We start from the raw sequence: 22,067 nt of genomic DNA, 5'->3' as shown, positions 1-22,067 counted from the left end.
CTGGTTGCCATGGCAACCGAAAGAAAAAACTTTAAATATCTTCTTTTAAAAAACTGTAAGAGCTAGAGCTTAGATATTTGGCATGAAACATCTTCTAGTGAGTGTCTACCAAGTTTGTTCAAATAAAAGCCCTGGGGTCAAAATTGACCCCGCCCCAGGGGGTCATTGATTTTCCCTATATGCATATAGTAAAAACTTAAAAAATCTTCTTTTAAAGAACCCAAAGAGCTAGAGCTAAGATATTTAGCATGAAACATCTTCTAATGAGTGTCTACCAAGTTTGTTCAAATAAAAGCCCTGGGGTCAAAATTGGCCCCGCCCCAGGGGGTCATTGATTTTCCCTATATGCATATAGTAAAAACTTAAAAAATCTTCTTTTAAAGAACTCAAAGAGTTAGAGCTAAGATATTAAGCATGAAACATGCTCTAATGGGTGTCTACCAAGTTTGTTCAAATAAAAGCCCTGGGGTCAAAATTGGCCCCTCCCCGGGGGTCATTGATTTTCCTAATATGTGTATAGCAAAAACTTAAAAATCTTCTTTGAAAAAACCCAAATAGCTAGAGTTTGAATATTAATCATGAAACATCTTCTAATAAGTGTCTACAAAGTTTGTTCAAATAAAAGCCCTGGGGTCAAAACTGGCCCCGCCCCAGGGGTGTCATTTATTAACTATATGTGTATAGTAAAAACTTAAAAAATCTTCTTTAAGAAACCCAATGTGCTAGAGCTTAGATATTTTGCATGAAACATCTTCTAGTGAGTGTCTACCAAGTTTGTTCAAATAAAAGCCCCGGGGTCAAAATTGGCCCCGCCCCAGGGGGTCATTGATTTTCCCTATATGCATATAGTAAAAACATAAAAAATCTTCTTTAAAAGAACCCAAAGAGCTAGAGCTAAGATATTTAGCATGAAACATCCTCTAATGAGTGTCTACCAAGTTTGTTCAAATGAAAGCCCCGGGGTCAAAATTGGCCCCGCCCCAGGGGGTCATTGATTTTCCTTATATGCATATAGTAAAAACTTAAAAAATCTTCTTTTAAAGAACTCAAAGAGCTAGAGCTAAGATATTTAGCATGAAACATGTTCTAATGGGTGTCTACCAAGTATGTTCAAATAAGAGCCCTGGGGTCAAAATTGGCCCCGTCCTGGGGGTCATTGATTTTCCTTATATGTGTATTGCAAAAACTTAAAAATCTTCTTTGAAAAAACCCAAATAGCTAGAGTTTAGATATTAAGCATGAAACATTTTCTAGTAAGTGTCTACAAAGTTTGTTCAAATAAAAGCCCTGGAGTCAAAACTGGCCCCGCCCCAGGGGTGTCATTTATTAACTATATGTGTATAGTAAAAACTTAAAAAATCTTCTTTTAAGAAACCCAATGAGCTAGAGCCTAGATGTTTAGCATGAAACATCTTCTTATGGGTGTCTACCAAGTTTGTTCAAATAAAAGCCCTTGGGTTAAAATCGGCTCTGCCGGGGGGGGGGGGAGGAGGGCTATATACAGGTGAGCGACTTCAGGGCCATCATGGCCCTCTTGTTTATAATAATAATAATGATGATGATAATATAATAACTTATAATAACTTTTATTTTTCATATAACAAAACACTTGCATGGATGGTAGCTTGAACCTACACTGCAATCAAACCCAGCTTGCAACATTTTCAGTTTTGCTGTTCTTTTAGGGTTTCTTTTTATTTATTTAACTATCACAAAACATTTTCTGTCACATTCTGTCTTGTGTAAGTATATATTAGCAGGCTTTGACGTATTTTTGTGAGTTTTTCTTTTCTTCTTTCTTTTTTTTTTCATTCGAGGCAAATTCATATATACACTCACCACAGGGAATGTTAGTTAAGTGTTGCAAAGTTTTTAAAAAAAGAAGCTGTTCAAAGATACTTTCAGCAAGTGTAAGAGTCACTTATCTTGCTTTCAGCTAGGTATATCCATAGTCATGTTAGTTCTTAAAAAAAATGGATAGAAGGTTACCATGGATACCATCGCCATCAGTAAAGCCGGAAAAGTCATTGTGGCATATGACCTTTTCACCATAGTGACTTGAAACCAAACTCCTAGAAATTAATTTATGTAAAACTTATGATTATATCTAGCACAAGACATACTAAATAAAAACTCTTTATTTCTGTCTGATCATTATTTGTTTTTGACAAATTACAGTGCATAATGAAATGTATCGACTAACCAGTTTTCATCACGAAAGGCACTTTCCTATGTCTTAAATTGAGACTTTACAGAAAGGTTTCATTGATATAAAAACAAAATTGACAGGACTGTTTTGATGATAAATTCTCAGACAAAATTATACAAGCATGTGAAATCTGTATAAGAGCTTTTATATGAATGTAGTTAGAATGACAGTTTGTTCTCAGTATTATTTTGTTCATATTTATTTCTGCTATTATGTGTACAGTGCATTTTATATATCGTTTTCTTCACTGGTTTGATTTTACATTCATAGATTTATTATGTTTTCATGCTTTGTCTAGATTATTGTTTAAATATTTTATTTATTTTTACCAGGTGAAGGTACATTTTACATAGACAATCTGTTACATATACAGTTACACATGTGTTAACATAAATCATTGTATATCAAACAGCTACATCCCAAGGTGTCAGCCTGTATTTCTTTCTAGATTGTTTAACAGTCTATTGTACATGTATTTATCTAGTAAAAATTCTTAAACTACATACCACCTTTAAAAGCAAACAGCGTTTTCTTAAAATATTTTCACTAGGAGATTTGACCGCATCTCATTTGTTTAAAGCTCATAGTACTATGTAAATATGTTGCTGTTATGTCAATAGAATAATATTTGAATCAGTAAAGATATTTGAAAAAGTTATAAATTTTTCAATTTTAGATGAAATATTTCTTTAGGATTGAGCTTTGTTTCATTATATATGTTAAAACTATTTTTGTCAGCTTCTTTAAAGGCCCATTATGCCCCAGAAATGCTTTTATTTTCATTTGTCAAAAGCTTTTTATTTTGGGCGCCCTGTTTCATTTTTCCAAACATTACTTGTTTGCTAATTACCGGAAATATCTTTTGCTGCTGTTACTTCTTTTGGGAGTCTGTACAGATATGGGGATTTAGTGTTTTGTATGGAAGTCAAAATACTTCTTTATTTATATTTTTCTAATTTAGGACAAGTAATTTAACATTCAGCGATATATTCTTCATGTGAAAAACATCAAACAATTTCTAAAACCATTATTTAAATGTTATAAAACTCATGTGCCCTTTTTAAAGAAGTAATTTTTTAATTAATTTCTGAGGAATAAATTGTCTTTAAGAAAAAGAGCTGTGAAAATTTTCTTTGACAAACACGTTCACAAAATTTTTTCTTCAATTGTTTTATCAACTGATTTCTTTCAAATATTTTTCCATTCCAAATGTGATGTAAGAAGTAAGTTTTCCTTCCTTTTGACAAACCTAGCAGAATTAGAAGTAGTTATTAGTCCCCTACCGGTTTACCGGAGGGGATTTTAGGTTTACCCTCCGTCCGTCTGTCCGTCCGTCCGTCCGTCTGTCCGTCCGTAGTCCGTCCGTCCACAAAACTGGATCCCGCGATAACACAAAAACTACTGAAAATATTTTAATGAAACTTGATATATGGATAGATGGCAGTATGGAGATTATGCACGTCTTTTTCTTTTCTTCCTATGTTGAAAATTCTGGTTGCTATGGCAACAAATAGACTGAAAATATGGCAAATTTTACACATAACCTGGATCCCGCAATAACGCAAAAAGTACTGAAAATATTTTTATGAAACTTGATATATGGATAGATGGCAGTATGGAGATTATGCACGTCGTTTTCTTTTCTTCCTATGTTGAAAATTCTGGTTGCTATGGCAACAAATAGACTGAAAATATGGCAAATTTTACACATAACCTGGATCCAGTGATAACACTAAAAGTACTGAAAATATGTTTATGAAACTTGACATATGGGTATATGGCAGTATGGAAATTATGCACATCCTTTTCTTATCTTCCTATGTTGAAAATTCTGGTTGCTATGGCAACAAATAGACTGAATTTCAAGATTTCTGATTCTAGTTTTTAAGTTTTTTCACTATAAGTTCTTTATTACTTAAGGTATTTTCTTCAAACTTTAAATATAAGTTGCTTGTAATCAACCACATCATATGTGACAAGGTTTACAACTCTAGCACAAAATTTATCAGAATTACCTCCCTTGAACTTAAAATTTTCATGAAAAAACATTGTTTTTTTTTTTTTTTTTAATAACTTTTTTTTCTGAATGTATCTACTTCAAACTTCATATAAATGTTTCTTATTATCACTCAACATTTGTGATGGTCCAGTACTCTAGCAAGACTATTTCCAGAATTATGCCCCTTTTGAACTTAGATTTTTTTTTGAGAAATTGGTAATTTTTACTCCAACTTCTTCAATCATGATAGGATTTTAAAAATGATATATTTTGATAACAGGGATGTTTAAAAAATAACTTTAGAGTGTCCTTCAGTCCGTCTGTCTGTACATAAAAACTGTTTCCTGTGATCACTTTTAAAGAACTTTTTCAACAAATTTACTTAAAATAGGAACATAAGTGAATGGCAAATGGCCCTTCAGAATGTTGCTTGGGCTCTTACCGGTAGGGGACTTATGGATTGCTTGCAATACTATGATAATTGCTTGTTACTTTGTGTGTCTTAAATAAAGAATGGATGTCTAAAATTATGTAACTATGGTGTTTTCAATTCATGTATGTCTCCCATATAGTCCTATCATTTAAATATGTGTTAAACTTCATTGAAAACAGCTTTGTTAAACATTATGTTAAAGGTTTAATAATCATTTAAATATCTAATTCAATAGTCACCTTCCAAAGTATTTATACATTATATAATTAATTTACCATAAATATGTAATGTGATTATGTAATACATGTATATGTGATGTAATGTAATGAAAATAATGATGTAATAAATGTAATGTAATGAAAATAATGATGTAATATATGTGATGTAATGAAAATAATGATGTATGTGATGTAATGAAAATAATGATGTAATATATGTAGTGATATAAAAATGTATGTATATTTAAATGATGGTTATCATTCATTATTTATGATCAAAATTTGAGTTCAAGAGAGGAAGTGATGTTCATAATTAACAAATGCTGATCATTGTAGAAATTCTTCCAGTGTAGATAATGTGTAATTCATGAAGAAAAAAAACAATATTATTTGTTTATTCTTTGATTGCCAATAAATTGTCAGTCTAGATTTGTTGTAGCTTACATTTTATTACCCATGTAAATATTTAATGACCTGTGTTTATAAAAACATTTACTGACCCATGTTTATGAAAAGATTTGATGATTCATGTTTATGTAATGGCTGTCCAATGCTCAGTTAAAAGTGCTGAAATACGGGTTTGCTTTAAAAGCTGAGCAAAAACTGCTATAAATGCTGATAATGATATATGTAATATTTCTGGCACCATCAAGCAGTATATACCATCCAAACACTGTGTGGGCCCCCTGTGCAAAAAGCTGTATCAAAAGGGCAATCTGTCAATGGCAAGACTGAGGAAAAACTTTCAACAAACGAAGGCCAGCGGCAGGTCTGTATGGTATTCGGCTGTTGCACGACAATGCTTCATGCCACAATTCTGTCATTCTACGTAACTTTCTAAAGCTGGAAAAATTACATTTTTGGACAAAATGACTATCAAAATGCATTTGAAAATTGGTTCAAAAGTAGTACTTTGAAGCACGGATTTATATTACATTGTAATATAAATCCGTGTTTGAAGGAATGCGATAATCAGGTTTGCGCTATTTAAATACCTACTCGCAAAACGCATCGAATTGCATTACAATTTGGACACCCCTCGTACACATTCATATTGTATAGACTTTCAGATTTGGCATTTCACTGTGATAATAAGCAATTGTGAATCATGCAGAAATCATTGTGATAGTTTGGAAAAATCTAGGACTATATGTTTGTACATGTACACACTATAAACCTGGTAAGTATTTCACACCCCATCCCCTTGCATGGGTAAAGTAACCTGTGCAAAAGGTTTAACAGTACATTGGTGTGAAATATTTCAATGTTCCTTGATCTAATAATTACAATGGACTATGAGCTTCATTCCTTCCGTAATTGTAGTTAAATAAAAAGGTGGAAATCCCATAAAACAGTCGATTTATGTGGTAATTTTTACTGGTTTATGGGGAAAAGTGACACATAAGAATCGAAGAAAAAGCACATAAGCCTCAAATGTTGGCACGTCCGCCCGTTTGTCAGTAAGTTAGTATTTCTGTCCGCAAATACGTGTTCCGTGATAACTAAAAAGTACATGTACTATGAAACTTGAAATATGGATAGATGGCAGTATGGAAATATGGATAGATGGCAGTATAGAAATATGGATAGATGGCAGTATGGGAATATGGATAGATGGCAGTTTGGAAATATGGATAGATGGCAGTATGGGAATATGGATAGATGGCAGTATGGAAATATGGATAGATGGCAGTATGGGAATATGGATAGATGGCAGTATGGGAATATGGATAGATGGCAGTATGGGAATATGGATAGATGGCAGTATGGGAATATGGATAGATGACAGTATGGGAATATGGATAGATGGCAGTATGGGAATATGGATAGATGGCAGTATGGGAATATGGATAGATGGCAGTATGGAAATATGGATAGATGGCAGTATGGAAATATGGATAGATGGCAGTATGGGAATATGGATAGATGGCAGTATAGAAATATGGATAGATGGCAGTATAGAAATATGGATAGATGGCAGTATGGAAATATGGATAGATGGCAGTATGGAAATATGGATAGATGGCAGTATGGGAATATTGATAGATGGCAGTATGGGAATATGGATAGATGACAGTATGGAAATATGGATAGATGGCAGTATGGGAATATGGATAGATGGCAGTATAGAAATATGGATAGATGGCAGTATAGAAATATGGATAGATGGCAGTATGGAAATATGGATAGATGGCAGTATGGGAATATGGATAGATGGCAGTATGGGAATATGGATAGATGGCAGTATGGGAATATGGATAGATGGCAGTATGGGAATATGGATAGATGGCAGTATGGGAATATGGATAGATGGCAGTATGGGAATATGGATAGATGGCAGTATGGAATATGGATAGATGACAGTATGGGAATATGGATAGATGGCAGTATAGAAATATGGATAGATGGCAGTATAGAAATATGGATAGATGGCAGTATAGAAATATGGATAGATGGCAGTATGGGAATATGGATAGATGGCAGTATGGGAATATGGATAGATGACAGTATAGAAATATGGATAGATGGCAGTATGGGAATATGGATAGATGACAGTATGGGAATATGGATAGATGGCAGTATGGGAATATGGATAGATGACAGTATGGGAATATGGATAGATGGCAGTATAGAAATATGGATAGATGGCAGTATGGGAATATGGATAGATGACAGTATGGGAATATGGATAGATGACAGTATGGAAATATGGATAGATGGCAGTATGGGAATATGGATAGATGACAGTATGCGAATATGGATAGATGACAGTATGGGAATATGGATAGATGGCAGTATGGGAATATGGATAGATGACAGTATGGAAATATAGATGGCAGTATAAATATGGATAGATGGCAGTATGGAAATATGGATAGATGGCAGTATGGAATATGGATAGATGGCAGTATGGGAATATGGATAGATGGCAGTATGGGAATATGGATAGATGGCAGTATGGGAATATGGATAGATGGCAGTATAGAAATATGGATAGATGGCAGTATGGAAATATGGATAGATGGCAGTATGGGAATATGGATAGATGGCAGTATGGAATATGGATAGATGGCAGTATGGGAATATGGATAGATGGCAGTATAGAAATATGGATAGATGGCAGTATGGAAATATGGATAGATGGCAGTATGGGAATATGGATAGATGGCAGTATGGAATATGGATAGATGGCAGTATATATAGAAATATGGATAGATGGCAGTATGGAAATATGGATAGATGGCAGTATGGGAATATGGATAGATGGCAGTATGGGAATATGGATAGATGGCAGTATGGGAATATGGATAGATGGCAGTATGGGAATATGGATAGATGGCAGTATGGGAATATGGATAGATGGCAGTATGGGAATATGGATAGATGGCAGTATGGAAATATGGATAGATGGCAGTATGGAAATATGGATAGATGGCAGTATGGGAATATGGATAGATGGCAGTATGGGAATATGGATAGATGGCAGTATGGAAAAATAGATAGATGGCAGTATGGAAATATGGATAGATGGCAGTATGGAAAAATAGATAGATGGCAGTATGGAGATTATGCACATCATTTTTAGCTTGACATTTTCACAGAAAATAAATGCGAGCTATTGCCACAGTCATGTTGTCACTTTCTGTTGCCATTGCTGTCCAGATTTTTTTTGCATTGGCAATTAATTTATATAACTTTATGGATAGTCTTTATATAATGTACTTGGACATAACAACCCTTTATATTATTTGATGTCCTAATATATATAGCGGCGTCATCCGTGTCTCTCAGATATCAAGTTTTTATTTATAGGACCCATATTGATATTTGAGACCATCACAATAAACAAGATCTTGTAAATATGTACATGATATTTTGATAATTATAATTTGCAGTAAAACATTGAATTGGCTAATTCTTTAATATTTTTAAAGGAACTAATTACCATTTTTCGAACATGATGTCTTGAGATTGAACTGTTTTAAATAGAGTATAATGAAATGTTCATCCATTTACAAATAACTATATGATTATATAAGATATACACATGACTTGGTCCCAAGAAAATGAGCTTTTTTAATTTACACGTTTTTCTTGCAGACTTTAATTTTAAGCTGTTGCAAAGTTTAATTTTAAGCTGTTGCAAAGTTTTATATTGTAAATATTGATCTGAAATTGGATTTATACAATATATACGCAGATGCATTTACAGCTGTCTCAAATGAAGGGTAACATCTGTTAGGGTGCCCTAATTTTCTTGGAAACTGCAAACTTTTACAAATATGTGAATAACAGTAAAGTTAATAATAAATCAAACAATATAAACTGTCCTGCATTAAGTTGTTGGGTTTGAATACCGCTACAGAATATGTAATATTTCTGATTGTCAGATTAACATGTATGAGCACTTGTCCTGTTCTAAGAATTTTGATAAAAGCATTTGGAATTTTCTTTGACTTAAGATCAATGTGTGATAATATTTTTAATTCATCTTTGGTAAAAGATTGTTAGTCTTACATTTGTTTTATCATCTGTTTCAGCTTTGATTAACGGTCCCCACCACGTCAACACCCTATGTTTGTTCAATATCCACCTCCGCCACCAAAAAAAAAAATAATAAAAATCAGCATTTGGTAGAAAAGGTATACAACATACTTGATGTGAAACCAAGAACAGGTAAACACTCCTTGAAGTTAATATTAGCAGGCAGAGGACTTGTAAAATTTGGCTTTGTTTAACACTTTTATGATAAAGCGTTAAGCTTATTGTAAACATTCTAGAGTTCGCTTCCTGGAGCTCGCAAGTACTGGTATCTTGAATCATAGTCGTGAACCTATAAGTGCTTAAACCTACGAAACCTAGGTTGAGAGGCAGACATCTTTATCTAAAGGCCACCGCGCTCCCCTTTAATCCTGGCTTGGGCTAGCAAATATAAAATATGGCCTGACAGCCCAGTCTGTGTTTTAATTAGTCTGTTAATTGTTTTCTTTTTGTAAGGAAAGACAAACATACAAGAATATAAATTGTCATCAGTACACAAGCACATTGGTAAGGCAAAACAACAAAGTTCGCATGACATCGCGTTAACTCGCGTATTTGACCGCCAAACCTAAATTTATATTTATCGTAAACCTGAGGTCAAACATTTTGTACCCTAGGACTCACTTGCTTTATGTAAACTAGTACATTTATATAAAATGGCCCGACCTGTGGGTCCGTAAATATTTAAGTATCATAAGGATAAGTCATATAAACCACTTTTGGACACGTTTCCTTAATTGGTTACTTCCCTAATTGAAAGATTAGTTTTGATTTCTGAAACAAATTTTCATTCGGTTATTTACATGCATATAAACCGCGCCTTTGCAGTGCTCTTGTTTATTTCCTTTTTTCTTTTTTGGTTGTTGCTTTTTTGCCCTACTTTATTTCAGATCTTAGAAGGATTTATTACAGATGTTTGTATGCTTTGGACAGCATAAAATCTAGGACGATATCCTTTGGTTGAATTATGATCAATTATAATGTATTCGTTTTTAGACGTATTTGACTGTTGCAAGAAGTCGAAAACAATCTAATATGATTATGAAATAATAATCATAGCTAAAAAGGGATTAAAGAAAAACTCCATTCTAATGCGTTTTAAGTGGTGGACAGATTATTTATATCCTTTATTAGAACGTTGATAGTAACCTTTGACACGAAACGTTTCAAATACATTATATAACTTTTATTTTAGTTCACTTTTCTTTCTCACACAGGAACACAAAGAGTGCGAGGGTCCTGAATTAAAATGTTCAAATTATCATTTAATGGATTAGTTATAGTACGCAAAATCTGTTTTGATTAATTAATAATTGAATGAATTGAATTGAATGGGCTATAAACAAGCTAGTAAAACTTGTTCTAATCATGGTGATAAAAAACGTTTTTCTTATCTATATCTTTTAAAATGTAAGATTAACTGAACGAGGTTGAGAAATATGAAAAATCACCATGATGGAAATGATGTTGTTGATGATGATTATGTTGACGATGATGATAGTGATGCTGATGATGATGATGATGATGAAAGTTAACATTTTCTTTGTGACGATGTTGTTTATTTCAACCAACTTCGTGCCAGGCGAAACATGTCTTTTAAAATCGATTCATGTTGTTGACGAATGCTTTATTCTTTGTTCTCAACAAATATAGCTCTCGGAGATCATTAAAATCTCTCAAATGACAGGATTTTAATTGGTCAGTACACATTTTGTGCCAGATTTTGACCAGTCAAATACATGAGAACTGAGTTTGAGCTAAAAGAACTTATTTTCACATGTAGCCTCGGACCCTGTCCTTGTTGCCAAGTGATACGTTTGGCCGGTACCAATAACACTGCCTAACACTATATATACATATGATAGCTTACTTAGCTATTTAACAGCTATATAAAGGGATATGATTTAAAAGAAGTTATGTTTTATTTCATAATCGAATAAATAATACTCTTTCATTTCTAAATTGAATGGAATGAATGAAATAGTCTTGTTTCGTTATTATATTATTTCAACAAAAATAATCCGTTAAGAAATATTGTGCTGTCACGAAGCCGTCTTAAAAGATTTATTTCCATTTGAAGGACTGTATGTAACTTTACCACGGACGCTATATCAAATGTTCAAATAGACACTTAATACCACAAAAACGTTTCATTCGATAAGTAAAGCGAACTTGAGTAAACAATACAAGTCAATTTTGCAGGTTTATAACAGATCTGAATATTTAATAACATTGAAAAAGCAAAGAGAAAAAAATATTTGACAAGTTTATTAATTGAAAAATAAAATGTGACAATATAATAGTGTCGTTAAAATAAAATGTTGAAAATCGAAGTTTAACTTTATTAACGGATATACAGAAGTAAATGAAGAAATTTAAATTGATCAGTTTTCATATTGAAAGCGTTATAATGGAATCAAAATAGAACGATTCAAGTGAGAGAAAGGCGCGTGTCGTAATATCAATGGAGAAAACATATATTTAAATTTCATTTATATAGGAAGGTTTGAAAAGGAAATTAACCTCATGTACATGCTGAGATAGGTGTAATGGATTATTATCGCTCTATGATAAAGCGACGTATACCGTGAACATTACACATAATTCTGACGCCGTGACGTCAATTACGTCGTAACCATAGTGTGTACAGTTCTGTTTCCGTTTGTGATTGACATTTTAATGTTATTTTAATGGTTATAATTGACAAAATAATGTAAAATCTTCAATCAAGGACAAGAAAGTCCAACTTTGGAGGACGGTATGACATATGATAAGGTAAATTCTATACCAAACATTGTGGTATAAATTATTACAATTCTTTTTATAATTAGATCTAGTAATGCAATCAAATCTATATAGACATGATATATAGACATTATGGTAGATAAACGATTTTTTTCTTTGATAACATGTATGCTATGCTTATTTGCGTAAGCATGAACACATATGAGCCGCGCCATGACAAAACCAACATAATGGGTTTGCGACCAGCATGGATCCAGACCAGCCTGCGCATCCGCGCAGTCTGATCAGGATCCATGCTGTTCGCTATCAGTTTCTCTACTTGTTATAGGGTTTGTAAGCGAACAGCATGGATCCTGATCAGACTGCGCGGATGCGCAGGCTGGTCTGGATCCATGCTGGTCGCAAACGCATAATGTTGATTTTGTCATGGCGCGGCTCAATTATCATTATGTTTTACATGATTGTGCAGCCGTAACGTTGACTGCATCTCTATACAGATCGAATAAATAAATCTGTAATTCATTATTTACATAAACTGTTATCACACAACAAGATTAGATTATCTAAGTTTGAAATACTTAAAACAATGTTCCAAAGTTAACTATAAAATATTTTAAGGGACATTTTGAACTTTATTTTATATGACTATTTAATCTAAAGTCAAAGGTGGTCGTGTATGAAGATAAGAGAAACGATAATATACAATAAACTGTTTACAAAAATTAGGAATAATTGTGTTTGCTCTATTGTAGATATAAATAAAATAAACCTAATGGAATACAAACTATACGTGAAATAAGAAGCTTTCATTGATTTCTACTTATTGTAATAGCATTCCATGAGATTTAAAATGTTTTGTCCGGACCCTACATCAATAAATGTAGTGTCATTTATCAAACATTACAATAGCGGATAGTTTTCATAAAATCCGTCAATTTTTCAATTAATTTTATGTGTGGGGGTTATATTAAATATTGTTACATGCATTGAAAAGAAGGCGATTTATCACTGCCACATAATGTTGGTTTAGTATTAAAATATATTTGAAGGATAAAATTCCATGTAAAAATGAAAATGACTTTGGATAAATCAGGATATATCACTAAAAGTAATTCATGTTTATTATTTGTACAAGCAGATGTTCTATGTTTCCATACATGTAATATTTAAACGATGTTTAAATGCTTTTTTGTATTATCAATTCGACGTATCTTTAGATAATATCTTCTTTTAAGTTAGATTGCAGCTGAGCCATAACTATAAAAGATATAATCTAATAATACATAATACATAAAACAGTAAATTGATTTTTATTCTACATTAGTTTAATAACTACATTTGCGCTTAATCTGTTTTACTGTACACATGTACGTGTAATTAACTCTGTCTCAACGATTTTAATCTGTTTACAATGTGCAGCTTTAAGACTATATGTTTATAAATAGCTTGCTTCAGAGATATTTGATATAATGTGATTGATGGTCTATATATATATGACAGGTTCAGTTTTCACTGAACAGGCACATGTACCTACAGAACGGAGACCTCGGCCAATCACTGGATTGTCCGATAGAAGGTATGTAGCATTGATTTCGAGAGGGGTGATCACGTGGCTAAATGTTGAGAGGGGTGATCACGTGGCTAAATGTTGAGAGGGGTGTTTACGTGGCTAAATGTTTAGAGGGGTGGTCATGTGGTTAAATATTGAGGTGGGTGGTCACTTGGTTAAATATGGAGAGGGATGGATGGTCATGTGGTGAAATGTGGAGAGGGTGGTCACGTGGTTAAGATATACCTGCCTCATGGGTTCGAGTACCACTTTAATAAAGACCAAGTTTCCTTTAAAGACATAAAGACAACGGAATTGTTAATTGTGGGAAGACTGGAATTGAGGGCGGTACAAACAGTTCAAATAAGCGTCATACGTCAAATTAAACAATAGCTTGGCATATTTTCTATTTTAAGTCGATGTTATGCTCAGTTACGTTAAAGCATATTTTTTCAAATTTTACCAACGATCAAAATTTTAGTGTAAAATCTGTATATTCCATTTTTAACCCGCAAACATTTCCAAGTTTATATTCCAGCAAATATGTTTAAAGTTTTGACAATTTCCATGGTACTTTTTATTATGTATATGTGAAAATGATGCCTTAACAAGATATATTTTTCCTAAATAGATTGTGTCCTCCTAGATAGCTTTGAGAATTATCATTATATGTTTGTCATTCTAATATTTATTCACTGCTCTAATTAAAGATGAACATTAACTACTATCTTTGTGTATTATTCAAATTAATTTGAAGAATATTTCCGATAATTTAAGACTGAACAATTCGTTGAAACTCATTTAATTTGTGAAGAATTCTGTCTGATGATACCGATATGAACTACTTGAGTTTACGTTTTATGTACTTTATTTATGGATTTGATAATATTATATTATATTAAATGAAAACCAATTAAAATATATAGAAAAACGATTCGCTGTTGAGGTTTTTGTAAATTTAACAACTCGAAATATTTCATTATTTGGATACATAAGTTTGGTATCTTTTTAAACGCGATCAAAATGCATGATTTTCTTACTATAGTTTAACAACATCTTTTGTTGTTATTACGTACGGATAAACGTACTATATTACAATTTATCATGTTCTCTTAAAAGTGTAGTATTTAAGGCTATATGTAACATTTAAAGTACGTATGATTATTTTTTTTAAAGAAAGGAAAAAAACAAACATATTTCTTCTTGTCCATAAGTCCATAATATATTAAAATAGACCTATACAATCTAATGATACCGTTTGTAACACAATAAAATATTTCCTTCAAAAATTAAAATGCATTAATTATAAGGGACATACAAAAAAACCCATTAATTATAAGGGTTTAACATCACCTTTAAACATGTCCGCGTATTTACTTATATATACCTTTATAACGTGAAATGTCTACTGTATTTTAAAAGATTTAAACATTTGATTAAATCAATGTTTAATCAAGTCATTTGATTTTTCAACCGAAACTTCGTTATGTATTTAGTTTTCGATATTTCACATGGTTTGGCTAAAAGAAAATACACCGGCCTTTTTACGTTCATGAAAGATTTAAGTGACGCATAGACTTTTTGAACTTTCGTATAAATATTAGTTTCAGTCAATTTACACGCCGAGCGTTAATTGTAAATATTATAATGAAGCTAAAATATATATTGACTTAATATCATGTAAATATTTGAGAAATAATATTGATTATAATCTAACAACACAGTCATTGTCAAGGTTATCATTTGATCTCTTTCTCCTATTATATAGCTGTAATTTTACAAGTGAAAAATTTAGTTAATAGTTACTTTACTTGATTTACAGGTGAAAAAGTAATCGTGTCTCAAGTTAAACAGAAACGTAAATCTAGTGCATATGAATCTTCATTAGCAAATATAAAAGAAGTCACGGAGAGAAGAAATTCCGAACGCAACTCGAATAAATTCAAGGAACTAAGTGACGATAATTTATACAAAGGAAATAAACCAGAAACATCCGGAATTAAGTACTCAAGCAGTGGCAATGGAACCATCGAAATGTTTCTTTCAAATAACATAGAAAGTAAATCAGAAATGGAACTTTTTCCAAAATATATAGAAGATAAAATGAGTTTAAGCACAAAAAGCAGACAATCAAGCTATGATGCGGGAATATTGGAGAACGGTAAAAGATCCTGTACAAGTGAAAGAAACAGTAGTAGTAGTCAAAGTAATAATATAATGAAGAGTGAGAATGAAGATGAAGTTTCAATTCCTAAATTAGAATTAGATCGAGAAGATAAACAAGAGCGTAAACGACATGTATCAAACTTGGAAAAATGTTCCAATAATAGTAATGAAATGGGTAATGATCTCCACGTGCATGAAGACGTGACGACAAAACTTCCAAATATTAAATGTGAACATATTCTTGCTGGTCGAGATTTATCTATGAATCAAGCACACAATGGAACTGAAGACTTTAAGAATGGTTCAGATAAGTGTATGGTCTGTGAAATCACCGAAGCAACGGCTAAGTATGCGTCTGTTGAGGCCAACAGACTTCTATTAGAAATTGTATACCCACATGAATTTTACGACAAGTTTCAACGTTCTGGTAAACGAGCCAGAATGAGCAGAAATCAACGAAATCCAGATACTACCAGAGATCATATAAATATATGTAAACCAGCTAGCGTTGCTCCAAAAGTATGGCGCCGTGAACGAACAACACTTATGCAATCCAAGTCGACAACGAACGATCGCCCTGATCCACCGAATTCCACGAGAGAAACATACATAAGTAAATTCAAAGAACGCTCAGAACAAGACCTTAGTCCAGAAAAGAGAATAAAGAGAGATAAAGATGAACCAAAGAAAGAAATACACTTACAGTGTAAGGCAAAAGACAATGCATTAATAGTTACGGAAGACAGTGGAGGCCAAAAACTTGTTCTCAAAGGACTAAAAGGATGGATATTGAAGAAAGATGATATGTGTAAAAATAGATTGCATACAGAGATCAAGAAATGTAAGTTAATTTAAAGAGATATTTTTAAATCTTCAACATTCGGCTTAAATCCTCGTAAAATTTACAGCCATAAAATATGGATTTTTTCAATGTTGTTTAACAGTTCGTTTATTGAATATATTTAACAGGACATGCATTATTTAAAATTGTTTCTGTCTTTAAAATGTGTTTTATTCATAATTTGTTGTGCTTGCACTACTAGTAATGGTCAGTCTAAACAATTATTCGTGCAATCAAGTCAGTGGTGTACATATGTTACTTTCTCATTTATTGATATTTTTATTACAGCTTTGTACCAAGTAAATAGTCTGGGAATGAACTTCAGTATTCCTGAATATAACTCAACTCTCAGCGAAAGAAAGCTTCAGCTCATGCGATCTTTCACGAGTATTACAACACCACGCCCACCAGAAACGCAGCAACCAATCAGAAAATCCGTTACACAAAACTACAGTCCCCGTAGCCATGTGATTCATGCGGATCCGCCGAGAGATATTCAGTCAGTACCAACTAGAACAATAAAAGGTTTACAGAGAGGTTATACGCACGTGCCAAAATTATTTTCAGACACTTCTACTGAGGACTCGTTTAAGAGTCTTCAGAAGACAAAAGTTGCCATGGACAATAGTAAATCAATGACTGAAAATAGTGTTCCTTTTACAAAAGGAAATACTAAACTGTCATTACCTCCTTTAGTTAATGACATTAAATCTAGATCTTATACTTTTACACAATTTTAACGATATTTTAAAGTAAATTATAAAAAACCTAGAAGTTTAAGTGCAATAAAATGTTGAAACATTTACAAGCTTTCTTATCATAGTTATTAAAGAAATTAATATTCAATGTGTGTTATAAAGACGCCTGTAAAATCTTGCACCATTTATTGGTGGCAGGTGGTTCGGTTACATAGATTCAGGAGTTTGCGTAGCTTGTAAAACAATAAACAACTCAAGATAAGTTTGTGTTGTAAAAGGGCTTTTATTTAAGCCGTAAACAAAGTATACTATAGTACATTTAAACATGACTAGAATAACAGAGACATATTAAAAGTTGAACTTATTGTTTTATCTGGGGAAACAAATTCCGCCAGACAACATATTAAATGGACTTGTCCATCTTTCAATCTATACAAACCACTCGTCGTCTTAACTGAAATTTTCAAAACATGTTCTGATTGAATAGCTAACAATGCAGACCGTGATCAGGCGACTGGGTTTTCATATTGCGACTTTCTAGCTTCACTGGTGAAGAAAGACTTCATACCCTCCAAAGTGATAAAAAGTGCATTTATTTTTTGGTTCAGTGCCATGGCAACATGACTTAGAATATCAGGCGTAACCTGATAGAAACAAATAGCCATATCAGCGTGTCAGAAGTATAACTGATTATAATTTTATATATTTTGGAAATTCTCTCCGTAACATAATCATTGTGGGAAAAGGACGAAGTTTTTAGTTTTCCACATTATATATATCTGGAAATAATTGAAGCACACACCGGAAATTTAAAATTGGTTGTGATTGAAAGCACTGTCATAAGATGATGACTTAATTGAGCTAAGAACTCGTGAACACCAATTTAGTAATCATAAAACAGTAAATTTATGAGTTTAGTTTATTCTCAACCAAATTATTGAAGCATAAGCAAATGTGTGTTTTTTACCAAAATGTGTTTATAAGTATGGCGTTGGAGCGTTTACAAAACATTTAAAGCCCCATTCACATTAGAGCTTACGACCACTAAAGACCAGTTGACGATCACCAGTGACCTCTAGTCGCGGACAATCTTAAAAAAGTCTTACGACGGTCGTCACCGGTGATCTTCGACAGTCGCAGATTATCTTATTATGGTCCCACGACCAATTTCAGTCGCAGGGAGGTTATTGAGCTTGCACAAAAACCTCTCTGAAATCAAAAGGTCGCAAGTGATCTCATAAGGTCTTAGACTGTTGCACGATCGTCGTTCGAAAGTCTCTAATAATCTTCAACTGGTCGCCGCCGATGTCCTTGTCACTTAGTCGCAGGTTGTCTTTCCATAGTCGTAAGATCACCGTGCGACTAGTAGCGACCTGTCTTACGATCACCCACGATTACAAATGACAACTAGTTGTTGCAATTGCATTTGCAGCTCTATCACTGCAGTCTTATTGGTGCGTCGGCCATAACCATTCTGGGTTGATTACTATCTCGCTACTGTGATTAAAGTAAATGTTTCCCTGTAATGTCATTATTTATACCTCCAATTCATCAGTCTTTTTAAGGTTTTTGTTAATCGCAAAACTGTCGTGCAACAATCTTACGACAGTCTTTCCAAATTGCCACTAGTCACTGATAGTCTTTAGGTAGATGGTAGTACAACAAGGTAGTTGTAAGTAATCCCGGGCAATCTTGAGACCATCGTACGTTCTCGCACAATTGGCAATGACTGGTCGTACGATAATCGCGGAAGTAAATTTATCTGTGCAAAGAGGTTTTGGTCGCAGACATTCGCCGATGATCGTCGGTTTTACATGTCGCCGGTGGTCGCAAGTAATCGTAAGCTCAAGTGTGACTGGGGTTTTACCGGCGGATATTTTTGGTAAATGTTGACGATTACGTAACCTAAAATAACATTATATAGCCAAATTTTAATAATGCGTGTAACCGCCACGTGCCCGGATGATAGCCTCAACCCTTCTCCTCATACTGCCAGTCAGGCGTCTAATGCGATTTTGAGATAATTGGTGCAGAGCTTGGTGCAGGTTGACTACAGGTGATTCGTACCATTGCCCAAATAAAATTCAAAATGTCAGTTGTGGTCATGTCAAAATTGGGGCAAAATGCTGGGTGTGCAGGTGTATATTTCAGGTGTATATATTATGTTAAATGACTTCGTACCTGAAGTGCACTCAAGTTTACCTTGTGTTTAATTAGCAGAAATGAACTTAGATTAATTGCACTAACAGAATAAGAATATCTGATCGTTACGGTGCACAGAAGATTTTAAACTTTTACCTTTACTTACGTCAAATATTTTATCATTTTATAGTACCACAAAAAGGGAAATATTTAAATGGCACGTTCGTTATTTTTGGTATATATTAAAACAATGTATATGTAACAAAATCAATGCTTCTACCATGCTGTGCATGGCTTTTCCTATGTTCTTATCTGCGCGGTCAATTCCTGTTTAAACAGCCAGTGAACACCACTGATAGAAGATTGATTTTAAGTTTTAATAAACAACTCTCATGTCTTTTTTCTGTACCGTTGACGAAAAATGCACTGGTTGATAAGGATACACGGTTGGGTTTCCCCAGTTGGTATTACTTAAGCATGCTAAATTTCACTCAAGTAGAGTCGTTTCTATATAGTTTATAAAAGTTATTCCCTAAAGTTTCTCACATACATGTTGACAAAGAAAGACAATTGAAATCAGTTGACAGATTTTTAACTTTACACGATTAATTAGAATAACAATTGATACAATTTTGTGTCACGATTATTATCTATCTCAGTTCTCTTTGATCATGCAAAGTTAATAAAACAAGAACTGTCGGAGGACAGTAACGCTTGACTATTCGAAAATTTGTCACAAGGGTGTTTCATTGAGTATAATAATGCTAACCTATATGAATACATTAAACTGTCCGAAAAGGTACGAACCCTTTCAATACATTCCCTTCAGTAGTTATGGAGATACAAGCTTACACACAAAAACTTAACCAAGAATTTATGAATAAAAAAAGGGGCATAATTATGCGAAAAAAGTAAATCGTAGTTATGGGACTTGTGCCAATCATCTTAGATAATCACAGACAACAAGAGTGTGAAGTTTCAATCCATTCCCTTCAGTAGTTATGAAGATACCAGCTTACACACAAAAACTTAACCAAGAATTTCTAAGTCAAAAAGGGGCATAATTATGCAAAAAAGCAAATCAGAGTTATGTGACTTGTGCCAATCATCTTAGATAATCACAGAGAACAAGTTTGTGAAGTGTCAATCCATTCCCTTCAGTAGTTATGGAGATACCAGCTTACACGCAAAAACTTAACCAAGAATTTCTAAGTTGAAAAAGGGGCATAATTATGTAAAAAAAACAAATCAGAGTTATGGGACTTGTGCCAATCATCTAAGATAATCACAGAGAACAAGTGTGTGAAGTTTCAATCCATTCCCTTCAGTAGTTATGAAGATACCAGCTTACACGCAAAAACTTAACCAGGAATTTCTAAGTCTAAAAAGGGGCATAATTATGTAAAAAGGCAAATCAGAGTTATGGGACTTGTGCCAATCATCTTAGATAATCACAGAGAACAAGTGTGTGAAGTTTCAATCCATTCCCTTCAGTAGTTATGGAGATACCAGCTTACAAACAAAAACTTAACCACAGGGACGCCGACGCCGACAAATGGGTGACTGCATTAGCTCGATTATTCTGCGAATAGTCGAGCTAAAAATCAATTTACTAGTTAAAATTTTCATTCTTGCCTATGTAAAAAGGGAGAAACTATAAAAACGTGTTTTGAAGTATATACATTTAATACACAATTGTTGCGATACATTTACATAACCAATTATGATACAAGTTTCAAAGCGGACTAAGCGTCTCTCCAGACGAATACAGGGTCGCAACTCTAACGTAACCGTAGTAATACCATGTGAATGCATTTTGTCCACTCATCATAGATGAGAATACAAACCCGCAACAGTTCCTATTTTTTCTGTGTCGGGGATCATCTACACTCGGTTTTAAACGCTCAAATTCGTTAGCCATTTAAATGCTGATTTACTTAGAAATCATTTAACAGAAAATGCATCTTGTGAATGCGGTTATGCTTTTGAAGATGCTGAACATTTCTTTTTTCAATTGCAGACGGTATACATCACAACAAATTCAACTGCTTTTTTTCATCCATTAAACATGTGTACTCTTCTGTTTTGTAATAATTTATTCAATCAATATCTTTTTTATAGTCGTATTAGGGACGGACAGAATTACTGTTATTTGAACTTGTGGTCCAACCCTTTTTCTTTCAAAATGTATTTTTTCTATATATTTGTATTGTAAATCTTGTAAAAATTGAAAGGAATAAAATATGTTTAAACTGCAAATTCATCATAGCAAATCAAGGTACACAACTGTAAAATGCAAATGTTGTTAAACATTTTACTATTCCAAGAATCATGGGTAGTTACCTAAACTGACTCTTTAACAAGGGGAGGACACTGCGAAAAGTCACATGGGATAAAGTAAGTTATTGTGTGTAAAATTTAACTATTTGAACATATTTTTGCTGCAAGTCTTCTGTCTTATGTTCACGTGTCAATCAACACATAATGTAATAAAAGAAACAACAACAAGCATGTGTATAAGACTG

At 33.2% G+C, this 22,067-nt stretch overlaps 1 protein-coding gene across 1 annotated transcript; it reads left to right on the top strand.

Moving 5' to 3' along the window:
* The first annotated feature begins 11,562 nt into the window (after positions 1 to 11,562).
* LOC132730888 (uncharacterized) lies at positions 11,563 to 17,499 on the top strand. The gene is made up of 4 exons (XM_060716974.1): positions 11,563 to 12,176; positions 13,647 to 13,722; positions 15,518 to 16,702; positions 16,991 to 17,499. The coding sequence occupies exons 1-4, from the start codon at positions 12,162 to 12,164 to the stop codon at positions 17,440 to 17,442; spliced, it is 1,728 nt and encodes a 575-aa protein (XP_060572957.1). The 5' UTR covers positions 11,563 to 12,161; the 3' UTR covers positions 17,443 to 17,499.
* Positions 17,500 to 22,067: the final 4,568 nt, after the last annotated feature.

The sequence above is a fragment of the Ruditapes philippinarum genome, unplaced genomic scaffold (genome assembly GCF_026571515.1).
Source record: "Ruditapes philippinarum isolate M1 unplaced genomic scaffold, ASM2657151v2 ctg275_1_1_1_1, whole genome shotgun sequence".
Taxonomy (NCBI): domain Eukaryota; kingdom Metazoa; phylum Mollusca; class Bivalvia; order Venerida; family Veneridae; genus Ruditapes; species Ruditapes philippinarum.
The sequence above is the reverse complement of the archived record's forward strand: the minus strand, read 5'-3'. Positions and strand labels throughout refer to the sequence as shown.